Source organism: Saimiri boliviensis, chromosome 7, assembly GCF_048565385.1.
Source record: "Saimiri boliviensis isolate mSaiBol1 chromosome 7, mSaiBol1.pri, whole genome shotgun sequence".
Classification (NCBI taxonomy): domain Eukaryota; kingdom Metazoa; phylum Chordata; class Mammalia; order Primates; family Cebidae; genus Saimiri; species Saimiri boliviensis.
In genome coordinates this window covers 79423394-79446447 of record NC_133455.1, presented here as the reverse complement: position 1 = coordinate 79446447, position 23054 = coordinate 79423394, and the positions used below count along the sequence as shown (strand labels likewise).

Genomic DNA, 23054 nt, shown 5'->3' with positions numbered 1-23054 from the left:
TACTAGGGATCAAAAGATCATAAACTGTGAGAAAATAAACCAGCAAAACTTCTCTAATTGGAAATTTACAGGCAAAAATCCAGAGAGGACTCAACCACAGCCACAGAAAAGATATGTAAGAAACCCAGAATCTCTACATAGACATACTAGTAAAAAACTTTCACTGTACAAAGTCTACAAAGGTGGCTGCTTTTTTCTGTTGTTGTTGTTGTTAAATGTATGAATCTCAACACGAATTAACAGGGTACGTGAAGAAACAGGAAAATATGGTCAAAGAAACAAAATACACTTCCAAAACATAACGTAAAGAAGTAGAAGTCTAAGAATTACATGACAAAGAATTCGAAAAAAGCCATCATATACTCAACAAGATCAGGAAAATGATGCATGAACCAAGTAAGAATTCAACAAAAAGACAGAAAATATTTTTAAAATCCAGAAATTTTGGAGCTAAAGAATAACTGAATTTAAGAATTCAGTAGAGGGGTTCAAGAGTAGGCTTGATCAAACAGAAGCAAAAATCAGCAACCTCAAAACAGGTCATTTAGAATTATTCTGTCAGATAAGCAAAATGAAGAAAAGGATAAAGACAAGTAAAGAAAGTCTAAGGAACTTAATGGGACACCATCAAGTCAACCAATGTTAAGTAATATAAGCAATACAGAAGTTTCAGAAAGAGAAGAAAGAAACCAAAAAACAATGTGTTTGGGGCCCCAAACTCCCCAAACCTGGGGAAGAAAATAGGCATTCAGAGTTAAGAAAGCCAATTAACCCTAATGAGGATAAACTAAAATCAGTCCATATTGAAACATGTTATGTTCAAATTGTTGAAAACCAAAGAGAAGAAACCAGCTAAGACACAAGCTACTCTTCACATACAAGGGAGTCCCCCAAAGACTATAACAAGATTTCTCAGCAAAGACCTTACAAAGCAGAAAAGAGTGAAATAACATATTTAAAGTACTGAAAGAAAACAACTGCCAACCAAGAATACTGTTCACTGTTTGCCAGGGTGGGAAGCAGTACATCATGCTATTAAAAATGGTATACAATTTAAACTTATGAATTGTTTATTTCTAGAATTTTCCATTTAATATTTTCAGACCATAATTGACTGGGGGTTAATGAAACTGTGGAAAGCAAAACCATGGATAAAGGGGACTACTACAGATCCAGAAAAACCATCCTTCAAAAATTAAGAAATAAAGACTTTTTCAGAATAAAAGCCAAGGGAATTAATCATCACTGGAACTGCTTCACAAGAAATGCTAAAGTGAGTCCCAAGTTAAATGAAAAGATGCTATCCAGCAATGCAAAAACATTAAAATATAAAGCTTGTTGATAAAGGTAAATATACAGACAAAATCAGAATACTGTAACACTGTAATGGTGGTATATAAATCACTTAATTGTGATATACAATTTAAAAGACAAAAGTATACAAAACAACTTTATAAAAATATGTTGATACACAATATGAAAAGATGTAATCTGTGACATCAATAACATAAAGGATGGAGAGAAATATAAAAAAGTAGAGACCTGCCATGTGACTAAAGTTAAGGTGTTATCAGCTTAAAATATTGCTGTGAATATAAGATGTTTTATGTAAACCCCCACAGTAACCACAAAGAAAATACCTACAAAAGACACATAAAAGAAAATGAGAAAGAAATCACAGCTTGTCACTCCAAAAAAGGACATAAAAAGGAGTAAGATATTAAAAAGTGAAACAAAAAGCTACAAAACAGAGAGAAAATATTTAACAAAAAATGCAATATAAGTCCTTCCCTATCAGTAACTACTTTAAATGTAAATGGACTAAACTCCCAAATCAAAACACACTGAATGGCTGAATGAATAAAAAAATAAGCTCCAATTTTATCATGTGTACACCTTAGATTTAAGGACACATATAGGCTGACAACCAAAAGATGGAAAAAGATATTCCATGCAAATAATAACTAAAAAAAGACAGCCATACTTATATTAGACAAATTTTTGACTTAAAATCAAAAATTGTCAGCCTGGGTGACATAGTAAAATCCTGTCTCTACAAAAAGTTTAAAAATTGCTGGGTGTGGTGGCATGCACCTATAGATAGTCCCAGCTACTTGGGAGGCTGAAGCAGGAGGATCACTTGAATCCAGGAGTTTGAGATTGCAGTAAGCTATGATCTCACCACAACTCAAGCCTGGGTGACAGACCAAGACCTTGTCTCAAAAAAAAAAAAAAAAATATATATATATATATGAGACAAGGAAGGACATTCATTATATAAATGATAAAGGGGTCAATCACCTGGAAGATTTATCAATTATAAATATATCTATATTACACATTAGAGTACCTGATTATATGAAGCAAACAATGACAAAACTGAAGGGAGAAATTACAACAACACAATAGGAGATTTTAATATCCCTCTTTCAATAATGAATAGAAGACCAATAAGGGAGCAGAGGACTTGAACAACACTTATAGATCAAATGGATCTAACAGAAATATACAGAATGTTCCATCCAACATCCAACAGGAGTAGAAAACACATTCTTATCAAGCGCACATGGAACATTCTCCAAATTAGATCATATGTTAGGACACAAAAATCTTAAAACATTAAAGATGACTGAAATCATACTAAGTATCTTTTCACATCACAATGAAATGAAACTAAACATCAAGAGCAGAGAAAAACTAAAAAATTAATAAATGTGTAAATTAAACAACATATTCCTAGAAAAAGCAGTGTGTCAACATAGAAATCAAAAGAAAAATTATAAATTTCATAAGATTAAAAAAAGACACAACCTAACAAAATTTATGAGAAGCAGTAAAAGCAATAAATACCAAGAGAGAAGTTTACAGTGGTAAGCCTACATTAAAAAAAATTTTTCAAATGAAAAATCTAACTTTACATCTCAAAGAACTACAAAAAGAACATACTTAGCCTGAAGTCAGCAGCAGGAAGGAAATAATAAAGATTAGAGCAAAACTGAGAGTTGGTTTTTCAAAAAAATCAAAATTGACAAATCCTTAAATAGACTAAAAAAAAAAATTCATTTCTGAGTTTATCTATTTTATTAAAGAAGAATTAATGCCAACCCTATTCAAATTCTTCCAAAAAACTGAAAAAGATGAAATACTTCCAAACTCATTTTATGAGGCCAGCATTATCCTGACACCAAAGCCAGACAATAATACTATAAGAAAACAGTAGAATCCCTGGATACAAAAATCCTCAACAAAACACCAGCAAACTGAATTCAAAAGCACATGAAAAGAATCACCCACCAGAATCATACACCTTAGACACAAAGATGGTTCAACATATAAAAATCAAAAATGATTGCCACATTAATAGAATAAAGGATTAAAATCACACAATCATCTCAACAGACGCAGAAAAAGCATCTGTCAAAATTCAATACCTTTTCATGCTAGAGCCATTCAACAAATGAGAAAGAGAAGGAAATTATCTCAACATGTTAAAGGCCATACATGGAAACTCTTAGCTAATATACTCAATGATGACGACCTGAAAGATTTTCATGCCCATGTGGCTCCCAGCACTTTGGGGGGCCAAGCCAGGTAAATCACCTGAGGTCAGGAGTTTGAGACCTGCCTAGCCAACATGGTGAAACCCCAACTCTACTAAAAATACAAAAAAAATTAGCCAGGTGTGGTGGCCCACGCCTGTAATCCCAGCTCCTTAGGAAGCTGAGACACAAGAATCCCTTGAACCCAGGAGGTGGAGGTTGCAGTGAGCTGAGATCGAGCCACTAAGCTCCAGCCTGGGCAACAGAGTGAGACTCGATCTCAAAGAAAAAAAAAAGATTTTCCTCTAAGATCAAGAAGGCCAGGGTGGCTACTTTTCCCATTTCAATCTATCATAGCACTAGATATCCTAGCCAGAGCAACTAGGCAAAAAAAAATAAATAAAAGAAATAAAAAACATCTAAATCAGAAAGAAGTAAATTTATCTCTCTTAGCAGATGACGTATCTTATATATAGAAAGCCCTAAAGATTCCACCAAAAAAATCTTGTTAGTTGGCTATGTGTGGTGGCTCATGCCTGTAATCCCAACACTTTCAGAGGCCAAGGCATGGGGATAACTTGAGCCCAGGAGTTTGAGACCAGCCTGGGCAACATAGGAAGACCCCTATCTCTACTTAAAAAACAAAAAACAAACAAAAAAAAACCAACCTTGTTAGAATAAACAAATTCAGCCAAGTTGGAAGATATAAAATATACAAAAATCAGCTGCCTTTCTATACACTAACAACAATCAATCTAAAAAGGAAATTAAGAAAATAATCCCATTTACAATAGCATCAAAAAGATTAAGATACTTAGGAATACACTTAACCAGGGAGATGAAAGACTTAATCACTGAAAACTACAAAAAAAAAAAAAAAAAAGAATGAAATAAAACACACAAATAAATAGATATCTCACGTTTATGAATTGGAAGACTTAATATTACTCAAATTACTATACTACTCAAAGCAATACAGATTAAATGCAATCCATATCAAAACCCCAATAGCATTGTTTGCAGAAATAGAAGACATAATCCTAATATCCATATGGAACCACAAAGGACCCCAAATAGCCAAAACAATCTTGAGGAAGGAAAAAAAGGCCTCACACTGTCATTAAAACATATGACAAAACTACAGTAATCAAAACAGTATGGTACTGGCATAAAAACAGACATAAATGGACCAGTGGAATAAAATAGAGAACCAGAAATAAAGCCACTGATGTATGATCAATCTTCTACAATGGTGCCAGACTACACAATGGCGAAAACAATCTCCTCAAATAATGGTGCTAGGAAAACCAGATTTCCACATGCCAAAGAATGAAACTGGTGCTTTATCTTATACCATACACAAAAATCAACTCCAAATGGATTAAATACTTAAATGTAAGACCTAAAACTATAAAACTCCTTAAAGAAAACATGGAAGAAAGCTTCTTGACATTGATACGGGCAATAATTTCTTGGACATGACACCAAAAATACAGACAACAAAAGCAAAAATCAACAAGTAGGACTACAACAAACTAAAAAGCATATGTGCAGTAAAGAAAACAGTGTATAGAATGAAAAAAGAACCTACAGGATGGGAGAAAATATTTGCAAACCATGTATCTGACAAGGGGTTAATACATAAAATACTTAAGAAGCCCCACAAATTCAATAAAAAAATTAACCCAATTTAAAAATCAGCAAAGATCTTGAATAGCCTTCTCCAAAGAAGATATACAAATGGCCGATAGCATATTTTATATATATATATATGCTGTATATATGCTATATATACACACACGTTTATGTATATAAATGGTATATGAAAATATAGATGCTCAACATCAGTAATCATCAAGGAAATGCAAATGAAAAGCAGTGAGCTATAAGGCAAGTAAGTGTTGAGGATGTGGAAAAACTGGAATCCTACTATACTATTGGAGGGAATGTAAAATGGCGCAGTCATTATAAAAAACAGTATGGAGGTTCCTTAAAAAAACAGAAAGTTCAACTACCATATTATCTATCAATCCCACTTCTAGGTATTTGTCTAGGAGAACTGAAAGTAGAATCTAAAGAGGTATTTGCATTACCATGTTCATTGATGCATTATTCACAATAGCCAAGAGGATGAAATAACCTAAAAGCCCATCAACATTACTGGATAAAGAAAATACGTGTATACATACAATGAAATGCTACTCAGCCTTTAAAAATGTAGGACATACTGTCACGTTACAATATGGATGAAACTTGAAGACATTATGCTGGCGGAAATAAGCTAGTCACAGGACAATAATTGCAGGATGCAACTTATATGAGTTATCTGTTCATCACACTGATGGAGGGAGAAAGTAAAATGGTGATTGCCAGGGATTTGGGACAGAGGAAAATGGCAACCTGCTGTGCAATGGGTACAGAGTTTCGGTCATACAAGATGAAAATTTCTAGAGATTTGCTGTACGACAATGCATATATGGTTAACAATACTGTACTGTATACTTAAAAATGTGTTAATAGATTTCATGTTATATATTTTTTACCACAATTTTAACAAGGGGTTGGGGAGGCAATGAAATGTGTATGGCATGACTTGACCACATTCAAATGGCAGCCAGCTTCCAGGGATCCAAATTTCCATTTGCAATAATGCAGATCTTTATGAAAATATCTTTATGGAGGCCGGGCGTGGTGGCTCACACCTGTAATCCCAGCACTTTGGGAGGCCGAGGCAGGCGGATCATGAGGTCAAGAGATCGAGACTATCCTGGCCAACACGGTGAAACCCGGTCTCTACTAAAAATACAAAAAAATTAGCCGGGCGTGGTGGCACGTGCCTGTAGTCCCAGCTACTTGGGAGGCTGAGGCGGAAGAATCACTTGAACCCAGGGGGCAGAGGTTGCAGTGAGCCATGATTGCGCCACTGCACTCCAGCCTGGTGACAAAGCAAGACTCCATCTCAAAAAAAAAAAAAAAGACTTTGGGGAATCAAGAAATTATCACGTATTAAAATATATATATCTTTATGGAACTGGACTGACAGCAAGCTTTCCTGTATGGTTTTCAAATTCCACTTTCCACTTCTGAGAAATCAGAATGACACTTATGCATCTTTAATGTTCTAGTACCTTTCTTTTTATTAAGATTTTCCAGAAATTATTTACTGTAATTTAGAAAATTCAACAGCAAGTTACCTTAGTATTCTGAGATGAAAATGAACTGAGTCAGAAGTTTTTAAATAAATGGTTAGATGCTTACCTGCTGTCTTACATGCTACCACTCACCTATCTCAATTTCCCTCTGACCAATGTTTTTTTGTACCCTTTCCAAATTAATTTGCATTTTCTCATAGAGAATGTTCTAAAACAAACTAAAAAAATACTAAGCAATTTCACTTTCTTGTAACTGTTCACATTACACCAAACAGCAGGCCCAAGCTTTTAACAATACAATTAAAATAATCAAATATATGATTCGTATAAGTAACAATTATTTATATAATTTTTTAAAATTATATAAATAAGCTATTAAAATGCTAATTTCATTGCTTACTTTTAAATATGCAGCTGCCTCTTGAACAGAAAGCGTTCTTTGACTAGAACTGCCACATTCATGATCTCCTGGAAAGAGTAGCATATTATTAATTTTGAATCAGTACTCTGTTAAACAGAAGAAAAGAAACGTGATTAATTCAAATATTTTACATATTATACAATTATAGGTTATATTACTACAATCAGTAAAGAAAATGAACAATATTATTTATACTTTCTAGAAGAAATTCCAGTAAGAGTATAAACAAACAACTACAGAATGTTTTAGTTACCACAACTTACATTAACCACAACTTTTAAATGCATTTCAGTCCAAACAGAAACATATCTTCCTCTTCTATTCTCAACTAAATTATAAGCTGGTATAGGAACTATGTCACACTGATGCCTATCCACAGATCTTGGCACACAAGATGCCTTCCAGAAATATGTATTATTCCTAAAAGGGAAAAAATTCAGCAAATTCATTGTGCTAGCTTAACTTATACATCTGTTATTAAAGCTAATCATTTAAGGGTTCAAATAAGTTCAAATTAATTAATGTATTAAAGTTTGTCCATTTTCAAAGTATAACTAATCCTATCTTTAGCAAAGGGTGTGCATGCCTTAAAAACTGTTGTAACATAGCCAGGTGTGGTGGTGTGTGTCTATAGTCCCAACTACTCAGGAAGCAGAGAAAAGAGGACAGTTTGACTCCAGGAATTTGAAGCTGTAGTGCGCTGTGATCACCCTACTGCACTCCAGCCTGAATAACAGAGTAATATGGAGTGTCTCAAAAAAATCTTAAAAAAAAAATTGTTTTAACAGATCAACAGGGAAATCAGGTACAAGTTACTACCTATGATCTGGTTTCTACAAAGGAATGTGCTACATATAAACCTTTGAAAAACTACATTTTTCTTTTAATTGTTGATAAGAGAATTCAGAGCTTATTATTTAGGCTATAAGTGGTTATCAGAAAGAAATTACCCTCATATTGAACTCCAATTGTCATGTTTCCCTTTACCTGTGTGTTTCAAGTAGTTAAAAAACTTTTAACATGAAAGTAGAATAATTGAAGTAAAGTCCTTGGCAAATGTTTCTAAAAGAAAAGTAACCATGTTCTTATTTCAGTTTTGTTCAAGTAATATGATTTTAATGTCAGTAACCATAAAAAGGGGAGAAGTGGCCGGGCGCGGTGGCTCAAGCCTGTAATCCCAGCACTTTGGGAGGCCGAGGTGGGTGGATCACAAGGTCAAGAGATCGAGACCATCCAGGTCAACATGGTGAAACCCCGTCTCTCCTAAAAAAACTAAAAATTAGCTGGGCATGGTGGTGCGTGCCTGTAATCCCAGCTACTCAGGAGGCTGAGGCAGGAGAATTGCCTGAACCCAGGAGGCGGAGGTTGCGGTGAGCCGAGATCGCGCCATTGCACTCCAGCCTGGGTAACAAGAGCGAAACTCCACCTCAAAAAAAAAAAAAAAAAAGGGGGGGGGAGAAGTACCTATTAGATGAACAAGTCTTGAAAGTTCATTAGTGTATTCTCAGAGATTCAGCTCCCATAGAGTTAGAGCAGAGGTCTGCAAATTACAGTCCACAGGTCAAATCTGGCCTACTGCTTGTTTTTAAAAGTGAAGTTTTATTGGAATACAGCCAAGCTCATTTACTTATGTAGTATTTATGGCTGCTTTCATGGTATAATGGAACTGAGTAGTTATGACAGAGGCAGTCTAAACTACAAAGCCTAAAATATCCACTATCTGGCCCGTCACAGAAGAAAAGCTTGCTGACCCCTGCTCAAGAGGAAGGAATCCATATCTTTAAAAGGACATCAGATTATGCCAATTTAGCGGGCCATGAAACATACTTCATAAAACAACACTATAGAGATAGCTGTAGAAGCTTGACAGCAACATCCCTGGCTAGCATAACTACCATATACTTAACTTATCTCTGGATGCTACAGCATACCAAATAAATGTCATTAGCTTATAGTGTGTGAATGACAGTCAATCAAAGCAAAGAATGCTTTTAGTGATATAATACAGAATTATAAGCCTAAAAAACTGACGGGAATTAAGAACCCAATGGAAAAAACAAAGATAGATGAGAGGATAGGAAACTCTCAGAAGTTTCAACCAGAGAACTTCCGTATTTACCTATAGGCTTCTACCAATAATCTTTACATAAAAGATCTGCTAAACAGGAAAGTTTGAAAACTACAGTTTTCTTTTCTTATAATTGCTTATAAGAATTCAAGTCTCTCCTTTCAGATTATATGTAAAATAAGAACTAAAAAAAGTTAAAAGGTAATAGAGAAGCTGCTACTCTAATTTATATGTGCTAAACTTGATACCAATTCATCTACAATAAATTATTCCAATTTCAGACAAGTTGACTACCTTAGAGCTCTCAAAGAATTATTAAGAGTAGAATATGAGGAAAATGCAATGAATCAGGAAAGAAATTTGCGGAAGAATAAATTTACTTTATCCAAGGGAATGATACCTATACAACCAACAAAAGAAAACCTGTATTTGTATATTTAATCCAAGATTTTAGTTAATTCATTGCTTCCCTAATTCCCTAAATCCTCAGGATTTTTGGCTACTATTATAATGCAATAAAGAAATTTGATCAACTTTAAATATATAACATATAATATACATATATTACCTCTAATACAGATGGCAGGTAGGAAAAAAGCCTTGATTAAATACATATACAAAAATCAAAAAATCACTCTGTATAGGTAATAAAAACTTCTAAAGAAAAATATTCCACAAATATAACATTGGATTTGAAAAAAAATTCTGCTAATAACATGCAACATATACAAATAATTTTTTCAAAACATTTTTAGTGACTATAAAGGTTAAAACAATTACCTGCAAGCTGTGCCAATCGATCATGAAGCTTATATAATGTGTTCATCATAAGATTTTTTTCACTTTCCTAAAATTAAAAGAAGTGATTATGAAATACCCAATTCCAAGAAAAAGAAACACACCAAATAATTCTTATTCAAAAAACCAGTAAATTAAAAATCATAGAAGCTACATTATCTGAAAGACAAATTCATATTTAAATAATGGGTACCGTATTTTTAAGAAACCTTAATCTAAGACTCTAAATTATCACTCTCAGTATTTCACTTTCTGGAGAATGATTTAAAAATTGGCATAAGGCTAATGGTAAAAAAGGTCTCATAGACAATAAACTCCATCAACCACCAAAGCAAAGTTCCCAATCCCCCTCTATGCAATGCATGCTTATGTAAATTGTTCATATGAGACTGTTTTCTTCATCAAGGCTGCCCTTCATGTTTTGTTTTAATCTGACTCAACCACATAAAACTAAGTTTTGGCACATTGACTGAAATTCAGTTCTCCTCTGGGTTCCCAAGGTGCCCCTGTATAAACACATGAACCATTAAAATGAAACAAACATTCAATAAACATCTACTGGGAGTTAAGAACTGTTCTCTTAGCCAAGTGAGAGACCCAGTGAACAAGATGGTTCCTGTTCTCAAGGGCAAAAAACATAGTAAATGTTATATAACAACTGCAGAATAATACAGAAGATTCTCTTCCTTCCTCCTTCTGCAAATACAGAAGGAGAAGGAGGAGGGAAGAGAATTTATGGAACAGAATATTTGAGTTTGATTTCAAAGGAAAAAATAACATCAGCATTCTAGGCAAAAGGAAGACCCTGGGCAAGGGCACGAAGGCATGAAAGCATTGGTTATATTTCTTACATAACCAGCAGCCTAGTTTGATCCAGCAAACTATTAGAAAAGTAGTTAACTACCAGACAACCTTGGATAGCACAACAGAGAGTTTGACTTCATTCTGAAAATTTAGCAGGACAGTAAAATAGACTTGTGGATCAGAAATACTACCTGAACCAGAATGTTGAGGCTGGCCCAGAAGCAGAAATGATTGTATGAAAAGAGTTAACATAGAGAATTATTGAAATGGTATACCCTAAGCACCTGCCAAATAGTCTAAAGCAACAAGACCTCCAATTTAAGAGCAATTATAATCAAGAAGGATCGATATAAACGATGGAGGAGGGTAGGCTGTGGAGGGGGTAATAACTTATCATACTATCTAAAATAAATTCATGATTCATCGGGGGCTCCGTCTTTATTATTCTCTTTCTTCCTGAAGTTTCCAACAAAACAGAATTACTGGATGAATAGGATCATGGAGCAAATTGAAGCAAGATATAAAAGGCTAGAAAAGTAACACTTATATGTCTAACAACATGCAACCTCATCCATTTATTTTGTGCTGTATGTTCAGAGACAGAAGAGAACAAATTTGCACACTATGGGTGGCATGCTTTTGTCACTGCAGCTTTAACCAGTGACACTAGGAAGAAAACTCATCAAAAGCGCCAAGATCCTATCACCAGAGTCCCTAGTTTTATGTCAGATGGTTGACTGAGATAAGTTACTTATTCCTTCAGTTTATTACTTGCCTTCCTATATATACATTTTTGCCTCAACTTTATCTCAATCAGATTCTGAATCAAGGCAGTCCTTATTTTCACATAAGATCAAAAATTCAAACTGCAAAAATCAGACATCAAAAAGTAAGAGCAGGGGCTGAAACTTAGGTTTCTAAAGCCTAAGCATTAATGATACATGAAACCATGAAATCATTTGTAATAAATATCTTCAACATAACAGGATGAGTAGGTGTTCCAATAATAGTGTAGTTTATGGATGTGACACATAAAACCAACGTGAATCTAGTTAAGCTTTGGGATTAAAGCAACTGAAAGTTTTGTGTTTCTTTCTTCTCATCTGGAAAAGAGACTGATTTCCTCTTTGTTTTATATGTCCTATCATGCTCTTCCTCACTTCCCTTTCAAAATCAAAACAAAATTTAAACATTTGGCATCTGTCCTCTGTGATTACATCTTTAATAAACTTAAGAGGGACCTAGAAACAAACTTCAGTTTTTGACTCACAGATTAAATTAAACACTGGACTAGATAAGTAGAAGTAACAAAGCTTAACCAGATAGAACTGATTTCATACTGGATGACATACATATTGTCACATTCTCATACAAATAAGAACTCAGAAAGCTCAACTATAGTTTTTTACAAGAATTATCTTTCCAATGAAAATTTATTTAAAGCCGGGTGCAGGGGCCCACACCTTTAATCTCAACACTTTGGGAAGCTGAGGCAGGAGGACTGCTTGAGCTCAGGAATTTAAGACCAGCCTGGGCAATGTGGTAAAACCTTGTCTCTACAAAAAATACAAAAATCAGCCAAGTGTGGTGGTGCACACCTGTAGTCCCAGTTCCTCGGGAGACTGAGGTGGGAGGATCACCTGAGCCCAGGAGGTTGAGGCCGCAGTGAGTCGTGATCATGCCACTGCACTCCAGCCCGGGTGATGAAGTGAGACCTTGTCTCAAAAAATAAATAAATAAATAAATGAACAGTTTAAATGACCATCTATATACTAGAAGGGCCTCAACTGCTATCTAAATGACTGACTAAATTATAATTTAAGTAGGTATTTATGATATATACTATTTACTTACTTTATTCATCTATCTATCTATCTTTCTTTCTTTCTTTCTTTTTCTTTCTTTCTTTACAGTCTTGCTCTGTCACCCAGGCTGTAGTAGAGTGCAGTGGCATGATGATATATGTTGTTAAGTGAATATATTTTGAGAAAGAAATAGAAAGGTTTGGGTTCAATTATCTTTAGTACCAGTAAGCAGTAAATCTGAAAAGTATGCAAATCAACTTTTACGGTTATTTACTGGCTTACAGTTTGATTATACTCTTCCTCCATTTTGACTGCTTTTCAGATTGTCTCCTAATATTGCAGCTTAATGTCTAACTACAGGCTTCCCTAATCATTCTGCAAACTAGTTAGAGTTTCACAAGTAAATACATAAAATAAGCTTTCAAATAAATTAAATAAAGGCAATTTTATAATTTGAATTAGCAACTTTCTAACTGTGTGTTTTAGTAAGGCCCTGATTATTATTTTTCATTTTGGAGGGAGAAAAATCTATAGAGTGACTCTATCCAATTTTCTAATATATTGTCACCATTAAATATTTCCCTCTTCAATCCTCAGCCAATTTTCTCTTCAAGGATATTTTCAACTGTCTGCATTATGCCTTTGACTAAATTATAATGAATTTTAACACCTGTGATATGGTTTGGCTCTGTGTCCCCACCCAAATCTTGAATTTAATAAACCTTACATGTCGTGGGAGGTACCTGAATCATGAGGTGGGTTTTTTCCTCCATGCTACTCTCATGAAGGATGGGAGTCAATAAGTCTCATGAGAGCTGATGGTTTTATAAAGGGGAGTTGCCCTGCATATGCTCTTTTGCCTGCCACCACATAAGACATGACTTTCATCTTCTGCCATGATTGTGAGGTCTCCCCAGTCATGTGGAATTAAACCTCTTTAAGAGGTCAATTAAACCTCTTTCCTTTATAAATTACCCAGTCTTGGTATGTCTTTATTAGCAGCATAAGAACAGACTAATACAAGTTGGCATGGGGCCTTGTACAGAATGAACATTTAATGTAAGTAAACAACCATTATCTTCATTATAATTACTACTATTATTCAGAAGTTCAGAACTTCAGTTTCCTCCATGAGAAAAATTAAGCAGAAGAAAACAGTCTTCTATTTCCAATGTTCTGTGTGCGTGTGTGTGTGTGTGTGTGTGTATGTGTGTATGTATGTGTATCAAATTTAAATTATGACACTGTAGCAGTGTTATACTTAATAATGCAACTGAAAAAGTCAACTTTGTTTTAAACAAGTATCACCGCAACAGAATATTACTAATCATTTCAGAGTTCCACTTTAACAATAGAAAGTAATATTCTATGTATGTGATTACACATTATTACACATCCTTCAGTACAACAAATAATGTTTTCTATACAGGTCTATACAACAGTTCCTATAATAAACAACTAATTACAAGCTTAAACATCATAATCTCTGACATCCCTGCAGTGATGGATAAGTGGAAAATATTTTTATGTAAGTAAAATTTAGGTTAAAATTAGTATTATAGCACTCTTTAAAAAAACAAAAGAAACAGCCTGAAGGATATGCTTCCTTTCTAAGACCTTTTGATGGTCAAATAGGCATTCCAATATGGAGAAGATCCAAAGAGGTAAAATGAGGGCAAAACAGAAAAAAACTCTACGGTATCCAACAACTAAAGGCAACAGGCATACTTTTAAGTGTAAGATCAGATCCACCGATGATAGGCCACTCTCATTTTACTTGGCAGTTGTCTTTTACAGTAAAGTGATAAACACTTCAGCTCTTAGGAGAAAATCTGTGTCAGATTTAATTATGGTTCAGTTAGGGAATACTCAGAATAAGAAAACCTGTTGTTTTATACTAAAATAACCTTAAACTTACTATTTTTTTAGTTGACAAAACCTATTGTTTCAGACTAGAATTACTTTAAAATTACTATTTTTTTAGTTGATAGTCATCCCATACTTCCATCATATAAAACATGACACAAAATTATCAGTACTGATCTTTTACTTACTTGTATTTTTCCAAATGTTTCACCAAAGGGGTTTTCTACTATCAAGGAAAGAAAAAAAAGGGAAGTATTAGCATCACTTAAGAATTAAAATCCCCCAAATAAACTCTCTGAACTGCCAGCATGTACTTTGCTGAAATTGGGTATAAACATGCAAACCAAATGTAAACAAACTAGTGATAATAAAGGTTGAGGAAGTAATTTTTCCGACTTATTATACTTATCATTCTCACTTTGAATTAGTGGTTTTCCTCATGATCATTGAAATAGGTGTTCTGGTGTCAGAGAAACTGAGTTCAAGTACCAGCTTCACCTCTACCACTTATTAGCAATGTCTCCTTGAACTAACATCTAATTAGCTACTCTAAATTGCAGTTTCTTCTTTAAAGGAGTATGGATAACAATGATACCTACCATATACAGTAGTTTTCAGGATTAAATGAGATAAAAAAGATAAAATGTTTGACACCATGTCAAGCACTTAATAAGCACTCAATATACAGTATTATTATTACTGTTAATGACTATATCATTTGTTTCCACCTTGATTTCTCTTCAAAATATAGACTAACAAGCAGTTAACTACTGAAAGAAATCTACAAGATGCTTTAAAACTGAGTAATTCATTTAGAATTCTGACTTCTAATGATTTTTTTTTTAATTCACCTTCTAATCCTAGCTAACATCAGGAAAAGTGCCAAGAAAAAAAAATACAGATCAAAGTAACTAAGAACTAAGTCTCAGTATTAAACAATTCCAAATTTCCAATAAAATACTGTACAAAAAGGAAAGGATTTACCACTTTCCATCCAACCCTTGTTCCCCTCCTTCACCTCTAAACTAAGATAAAAAATGTTTATGCTGAATATGTAGCACCTCTCAGGGTTTTTATTCAGAATCTTCTCCTTATCATTTTGTTTATTTTAATATCACATGCAAAAATATTCAAAGCTTTCAGATACCTATAAACTTTTATATTTTACACAGACTATGTATTTGTATAATCCAGGTCACAACTAAGACTAACTAAAACTAACTGATTTTACAAAGTAGTTCACACTGACCAGGTTTCCTTTCTGAGATGCTTTTCTATTTTTAGTTGAGAAAACAGGAAGACCCATAGGAACCAGGAACTGTCTGATTCTAAGAAAGTTCAAGTGAGACCAGCTTAACAAGGTACAATAAAAAAGCAAGGGAAAAAAATGTATCCTGTTATCATCATAAGGGATTTTGCTAATGGATTTTTAAACATTTCTCTATACATCAAAAGGATAGGATTTCAATGCCGGGAAAGAAAAAGTTTTGAAAGATACTACAGAAAATCAAAAGTACTCAAAAGGGGAATCAAGAGAAGAAATAATATAGCTTCAAGATGAAATAAAATGTTAAGGATCAGAACACATGTACTAAAAAGACACCCTTTTTAATAATATTATTTTTTCAATGTAAACATTGAACAGCTATACTTAGCTCAATATACTACCAAAAAGTGCCTTGTCATTTCGCCAAGAAAATGACAATAAATTAGCCAAACAATACTAAGTATAAAAGGTATTTTATTTGCTCTTTATAAAAACAATTCTTAAAAATATAAAAGTGTGCAGTTTCAAAAACAATGAAGAAAAGCTATGCTAGTGTTGCTTTTTGATTATATACAAAATTACTTTTTGTCAAGACTATCAAATGGAAAATCAGTTCTTTGAGTGGCTCCATAAAAGCATAACTGTAAATTATGAATGTTCACCAGACTGCTCTACTGTGGGTTTCTCAGGACAGGGACTCTGTGTTATTCGCATGCGTATGTCCAGAACCAAGCATAGTTCCATGCATACAGTTAGTGCTTGAAAAATGCTGGCTGTGCTATCTAGGCACTCCTCTTCATTTCACTTTGTGTGTTAACATTGAAGCAAAAGTGTTAAATTCTGCAGGAAGCTGGAGGAAGGTATGTTCTGAGCTACTGGGGAAGGAGAAGGATAGGATAACACAGAGAAAGCTGAAGAGGGAAAAAACAATTTTTTTGATAAAACTGATAATATCGCTCTGCCCCTAGTATCCTTCTAGACTTCTGCCTCTTGCCTTGTAGTCTAAAATACCTGAGAATACAACATACCTAAAACAGCCAAGAGGATACTTTGTGCCCAACAAACCTTCTGTTAAAAATTTTTTCCCCAAATGCTTATCATAATCACCACCTATTAAATGAACAGAGACCTATTAACAACAGCGGAAGTAAAACATATCCTTGGGGTTAAGTTTTTACAAGGAAACGCCATCCAAAAACAGCAACTCCAACAAATTAAAAGCCCTCAAAGTTTTCGAAGTATCTTTATACATTTTTTTCTTTCCCCAAATCATTTCAGTGTTTCCAAAAACACACCAATATCTTCCAGTTCATCCAGATTACCTAGTCTTTAATGGAAACAACATATACTGTTACCCCTAGTGAAAATATACAACACCCTCTCCCAATTAGGTAACTAAAGAGAAGACACCTTGTTTCAAAAGCATCCACACCAAAAATTTGCCACTTCATTCATTATTCAGTCACTTTTCTAGAGAGGGACCTGAGAATGAATTACAGCTCTATCCTATATCCTAGAGCAGACGTCCCCAAACTTTTTACACAGGGGGCCAGTTCACTGTCCCTCAGACCGTTGGAGGGCCACCACATACTGTGCTCCTCTCACTGAGCACCAATGAAAGAGGTGCCCCTTCCTGAAGTGCGGGGGTGGGGGGGGTGAGGGCGGATAAATGGCCTCAGGAGGCCGAATGCGGCCGGTTTGGGGACGCCTGTCCTAGAGCAATGATAATGCCAAGATGGTACTTCAAAATTTACTCTTCCATCCCCTAAAGGCACAACCTTGAAGCCATTTTTGATTTGTTGTCCTCCTTTAACCCTACACTCTCAACAGCCTCTCACTATTGCTTTTTTGGACATTACTTCAATACTTTAGTTCAGATTATTTGAAGCCTCAAATACACCAAACTTTTCTCTGTAAATATCCTTAATATTTTGACTTCTTGTCCCTTTAAACTATCCTAATAACTGCAAAGTGAAATTCCTAAAATGTTTCATTAGAACCCTCAAAATCTTCCAATGGTTTCTAATGACATTTTGTTGCAAGGAACAAATTCTTATCTTATGATAATTATTTATAAACACACAATGCTTCTCCTCCAAATCCCTTCTTACCCCAACCCCCTACCAATTCTAAAAATGTTACTAGTTTTACTGATCTTTTCTCAAATGTAAACTGCTTACATTTGAGAAAATTCTCTTACATAGAAATAAAATTTATCAACTCTTATGAATTCTCAGATAAAAAGGAAAAACTTACACACACATCTATATGTTTATAAACTTCAAAGTATATGCTTTGCTAGCTTAAGAGTCCTAAGCATTGGCAGAATAAATATCTGCTATTTATGACTCAGGAAAACAGGCAGTAGTAGATTCGGGATGCTTTCCTACAGCTTTCTTTGGATCAACACAGCCGGCTTCAGTCTGCTACGACAATTTTTTGTTCTGCATACTTGGAACCACTGTCAATTACAGCACAGAAAAATATTCTCTCAGAAGACTGAGCATTTGATCTTTGTGGTCTTCTTTAAGCCTGAATGTTTTTCATCTCCATTCTGCCTTGCAGATTCAGTTTACAGCTATGCTACAATCATGAAGGATGCCTAATCACTGCAGTTTATCATGACCTCCTTCTAAGAATCCCCCTTCTCAAAATCTCAGTAACTTGCTACCCTTTATGATTTTACTATTTGGGTTCAGCCCCTCACCCCCAGCCCCAACAAGACTGTAATATCGCCATGCATCTCAATGCCTTTACAGATATTGAGTGCTACGCACATGCTGAACAAATAGAAACTTGAAGGCATACTACAGTCTCCTAGAATAGCAGCTTCATCAATGCCAGAAAAGTGCTATAGTCTTCATCACTACAACCCTCTCCTTTGAATAAAAAGGAAATTGTTTATTGAGTCTCTAATATGCACCAGGAATAATGCTGCTGCCATGTACTCAAGAGGTACACTCATTTCATCCTCATAACATTACCATTTAGAGATTATATTAGTTCTATTTTTACAGACAGAAATATTGAGACATGTTGAGATTAAGTTGTTTCCTTGAGGTAAACACAGTTTAAGAAGTTGGGATTCACAAATTTGAGATTCAAACCTATTTATGTCTGACTCCAAAGCCTAAATAACTCACATTATTGAAATAACAGCTATAGAAAATAAAACATTGGTTTTATTTAAAGAAAGCATGCTCCATTAATCTGCTTATGATATTGATATAATGCATCAAAAATGACAAAAATGGGGATATGGGGGGGGGGAACCACTGCTGTTGGAAAACACACTATTGTCTCTTAAATGAGGAAAAAATTCCTCTCAAAACAAATTCTTCAATTGTAGTCTAGGGAAGTATTTTCCATGATATATCAAAATATAAAGTATCCAGTGAGTTCCATGGATTTGGAATTATTCACTCCCCTTCTCTCTGAGGCCATGGCACTCTGTTTATATGACTATTATAAAGTGTACCACATGGCATCAGTTTAAAAAAATTATAATTTCTGATTTAGTACCATACTACATCTAAACAATATTTTAATTTAGCTTCATCTTGCAACATAAAATATTTGGAAACATATGAAGTGCCTACTAAGTCGAGGTATTAGGCTAGTTACAAGAGATTTAAAAATATACATAGCCCTGTTCTCGGAAAGTTCAGTCTGGAGGGCAGCAATTCTACAGAAAGCAGTTTTTTTGTTTGTTTGTTTGTTTTTTGAGACAGAGTTTCGCTCTTGTTACCCAGGCTGGAGTGCAATGGCGCGATCTCAGCTCACCGCAACCTCCACCTCCTGGGTTCAGGCAATTCTCCTGCCTCAGCCTCCTGAGTAGCTCGGATTACAGGCATGTGCCACCATGCCCAGCTACTTTTTTGTATTTTTAGTAGAGACGGGGTTTCACCATATTGACCAGGATGGTCTCAATCTCTTGACCTCGTGATCCACCCACCTCGGCCTCCCAAAGTGCTGGGATTACAGGCTTGAGCCACCGCGCCCGGCTCAGACAGCAGTTTTAAAGGCAGTCTCTTGTATCTAAAACTCCTTAAGGCTAGTGTGACCTTAAGGCTAGTGTGATCTTAAGAACAGTTAAGTCATCTAGACCAGGCGTCCCCAAACTACAGCCCAGGGACCGCATGTGGCCTCCTGAGGCCATTTATCCGCCCCCCCACCGCCGCACTTCAGGAAGGGGCACCTCTTTCATTGGTGGTCAGTGAGAGGAGCACAGTATGTGGTGGCCCTCCAATGGTCTGAGGGACAGTGAACTGGCCCCCTGTGTAAAAAGCTTCGGGACGCCTGATCCAGACAGTTACATTCAGCTGCCTGAATGAGCAGTTCTCTCTATATATTACATCTTTTTGTAAACAGACATTCAAATTCTCAAATCCCATCTTCTAGCATTAATGGTTTAAGCACAGCATAATTTTATGTGAAGAAAGCAAAGAGGGTTGTGGGTGACAGCTGCAAAACACTGCACCTGTGTGGCAAACACTTCTGCATTTCACTAGCATCCAGACTAATCTAAAAATGGACAGGGTGAACAAGGCAGGACATTCTTTAGCAACACAGAATTTTGCCCATTTGTTTTCTGAAAGTTCTCTAATTGTTTCATGGCTTCATTAAATAGATGGTCATTTTAGATGACAGGAACTATACATCCACTTGATGTATAGTTAACAAATTATTATGAATATTGAGATTACATAATCAAAATAGGAAAATTTTTATGGACAAAAGTATCTATTACTGTCTTCCATAAAACTTGCCTAAGGTAAGCTCTTGTACCACCACCCTTGTATTCATCAATACTCTTTCCCATCTATTGATCTGAATTTACAGAGTTACAAACCTAGGTGGGGATAATGAGTGAAAGAGAAGGGAAAGAGGGCAAGAACAGAACAGTTTCTCCACTTCTGCTTTCCTACAGAACTCCCAATTTTCACCTGTCCCTGTTTGAGAGGCAACAATCCTATGCTGTTTTCAAATAAGCTATTCTTTAAAAATGAGAGAAAGTACACACTAATTTTTTTTTTTTAAAGAACGTTAAACATGGCCATCAGAGTACTAAGAATATAAAGAAAACTGAAAACAATGTGTCTAAGGAAGTAAAAGGTCAAAACTCAGAATCAAATGTTCCATTATCCTTGTCACTTAACTGGTTCTTTCTTTATATGTGATTAAAAAAATTATGATCTCTTTCAACCTTGCAATCATTTGAAAGTCTCACATTTGCTCACCATAAAAATGAAGATTCCCAAGGGGGGAAAACTGATATCAGACTGATACGGTTTGGCTCCATGTCCCCAACCAAATCGAATCGCAAATTGTAAGACTCATGTGTTGAAAGAGGGACCCGGTGGGTGGTGACTGGATCATGGAGGCAGTTTCCCCCATGCTGTTCTCATGATAGTGAGTTCTCATGAGATCTGATGGTTTTATAAGGGGCTCTTCTCCATTCACACTCTGTCGCCACCCTGTGAAAAAGGTACTCGCTTCTGCTTTTCCTTCTGCCATTACTGCAAATTGCAGAACTGAGTCAATTAAGCCTCTTTCCTTTATAAAGTACCCAGTCATCGGTATTTCTTTACAGCAGTGTGAGAATGGACTAATGCAAAGACTATAACTGAAATTATTTATATTTATTCAAGCACCAAGTCCACATTATAATTGTACTGTCAGTTTGAGATCTCTGTAACAAAAGCTGTAAGAAAGACTTCTAACCACAGGCTTTTCAACAAGTCTTTATGAAGTATATTCTGGCAAGGTGTGGAGAAAAAGGAATGCTCTTACGCGTTGGTGGGAGTGTAAATTGTTTCAACCATTGTGGAAGACAGTGTGAAGGGCCTTTAAAGATTTAGAGGCAAAAAAAAAAAAAAAAAAAAAAAAAAAAAAAAAAAAAGATTTAGAGGCAAAAATATCATTTGACCCAGCAATCAATTACTGGGTATATACCCAAAGGAATATAAATCATTCTATTATAAAGATACATGCACATATATGTTCACTGCAGCACTATTCACAATAGAAAAGACACTGAATCAACCTAAATGCCCATCAGTGATAGACTGGATAAAGAAAATGTGGTACATATCCACCATGCAATACTATGCAGCCATAAAAAGGAACAAGATCATGTCTTCTGCAGGGACACGGATGGCGCTCGAGGCCATTATCCTCAGCAAACTAACACGAGAACAGAAAACCAAATACTGTACGTGTCCTCACTTAAATGTGGGAACAGCTGGATAAGAACACACAGGCACATGGAGGGGGAAAAACCCACAATGGGTCCTATTAGAGGGTTAAGTTGAGTGAGGGGAGCATCAGGAAGAACAGCTAATGAACAGAGGGCTTAATACCTGGGTGACAGTATTATCTGTGCAGCAAATCACCATGGCACACATTTATCTATGTAACAAAGTTGCGCATCCTGCACACATACTCCTGAACTTAAAAAAGTAAAAATGAAAAAAAGTGGCAGTTTCTAAGAAGCTATTGATGATATTAAGTGTTACTTTGAACATCAATAGTTTAAATGCACTACTTAAAACATCATTGTGGATAACAAAACAAGACCCAACTATAAATTGTCTATAAGAAATCCACCTCAAATGTAAAGACACATATAGATTAAAAGCAAAGATACGGAGAAAGTTATACCATGCTAACACCAATAAAAGAAAATGAAAATAGCTGTATTAATTTCAGATATTGCAAACTCCAGTGCAAGGAAAGTTACCTGTGACAGAGAGGAGCATTACATAATGACAAAGGGGTCAATTCTCTAAGAAGACAAAACACTACCTAATGTTTATGTAGCTAACAACAAAGTATCAAAATATGTGAGGCAAAAACTGATAGAAATGAAAAGAAGAAGAATCCACTAATATAGTAGCAATTTCAACACTGCTGTACCAGAAATGGGTCAGCTCCAGCAGGCAGAAAATCAGTAAGCATAGCTGAACTCAAATCATCAATCAACTGGATGTAATGAACAAAAAAGTACTTCATCAAACAACAGCAGAATACACAGTCTTCTCAAGCTTACATGGAATGTTCACCAAGACAGACTACATTTTAGGCCATAAAACATGCCATAACAAATTTAAAATAGAAGTCACACAATGTCTGCTCTCAGACCGCAACTGAATTAAACAAGAAACCAACAGAAAGATAGCTGCAAAAGTCCCAAAATACTTGGAGATTAAACAACACATTTTGAAATGACACATGGGTTTACAAAGAAATCTTGAGACATTTTAAAATATTTTGAACTAAATGAAAAAGAAATGTACCAAAATTTGTGGGACACAGCAAAAGCAATGCTTAGA

General features: G+C 35.1%; 1 protein-coding gene across 1 annotated transcript in view; it reads right to left on the bottom strand.

Annotated features, from left to right (window-relative positions):
- LEMD3 (LEM domain containing 3) overlaps positions 1 to 23054 on the bottom strand; it is an 80974-nt gene that overhangs the window by 23742 nt on the left and 34178 nt on the right. Inside the window, exons 2-4 of the mRNA XM_039471847.2 lie at positions 14642 to 14679; positions 9961 to 10027; positions 7092 to 7159 (exon numbers count right to left, since the gene is read on the bottom strand). Of these exons, the coding sequence (XP_039327781.1) occupies positions 7092 to 7159; positions 9961 to 10027; positions 14642 to 14679 (173 nt within the window). The remainder of the gene's footprint in view (positions 1 to 7091; positions 7160 to 9960; positions 10028 to 14641; positions 14680 to 23054) is intronic.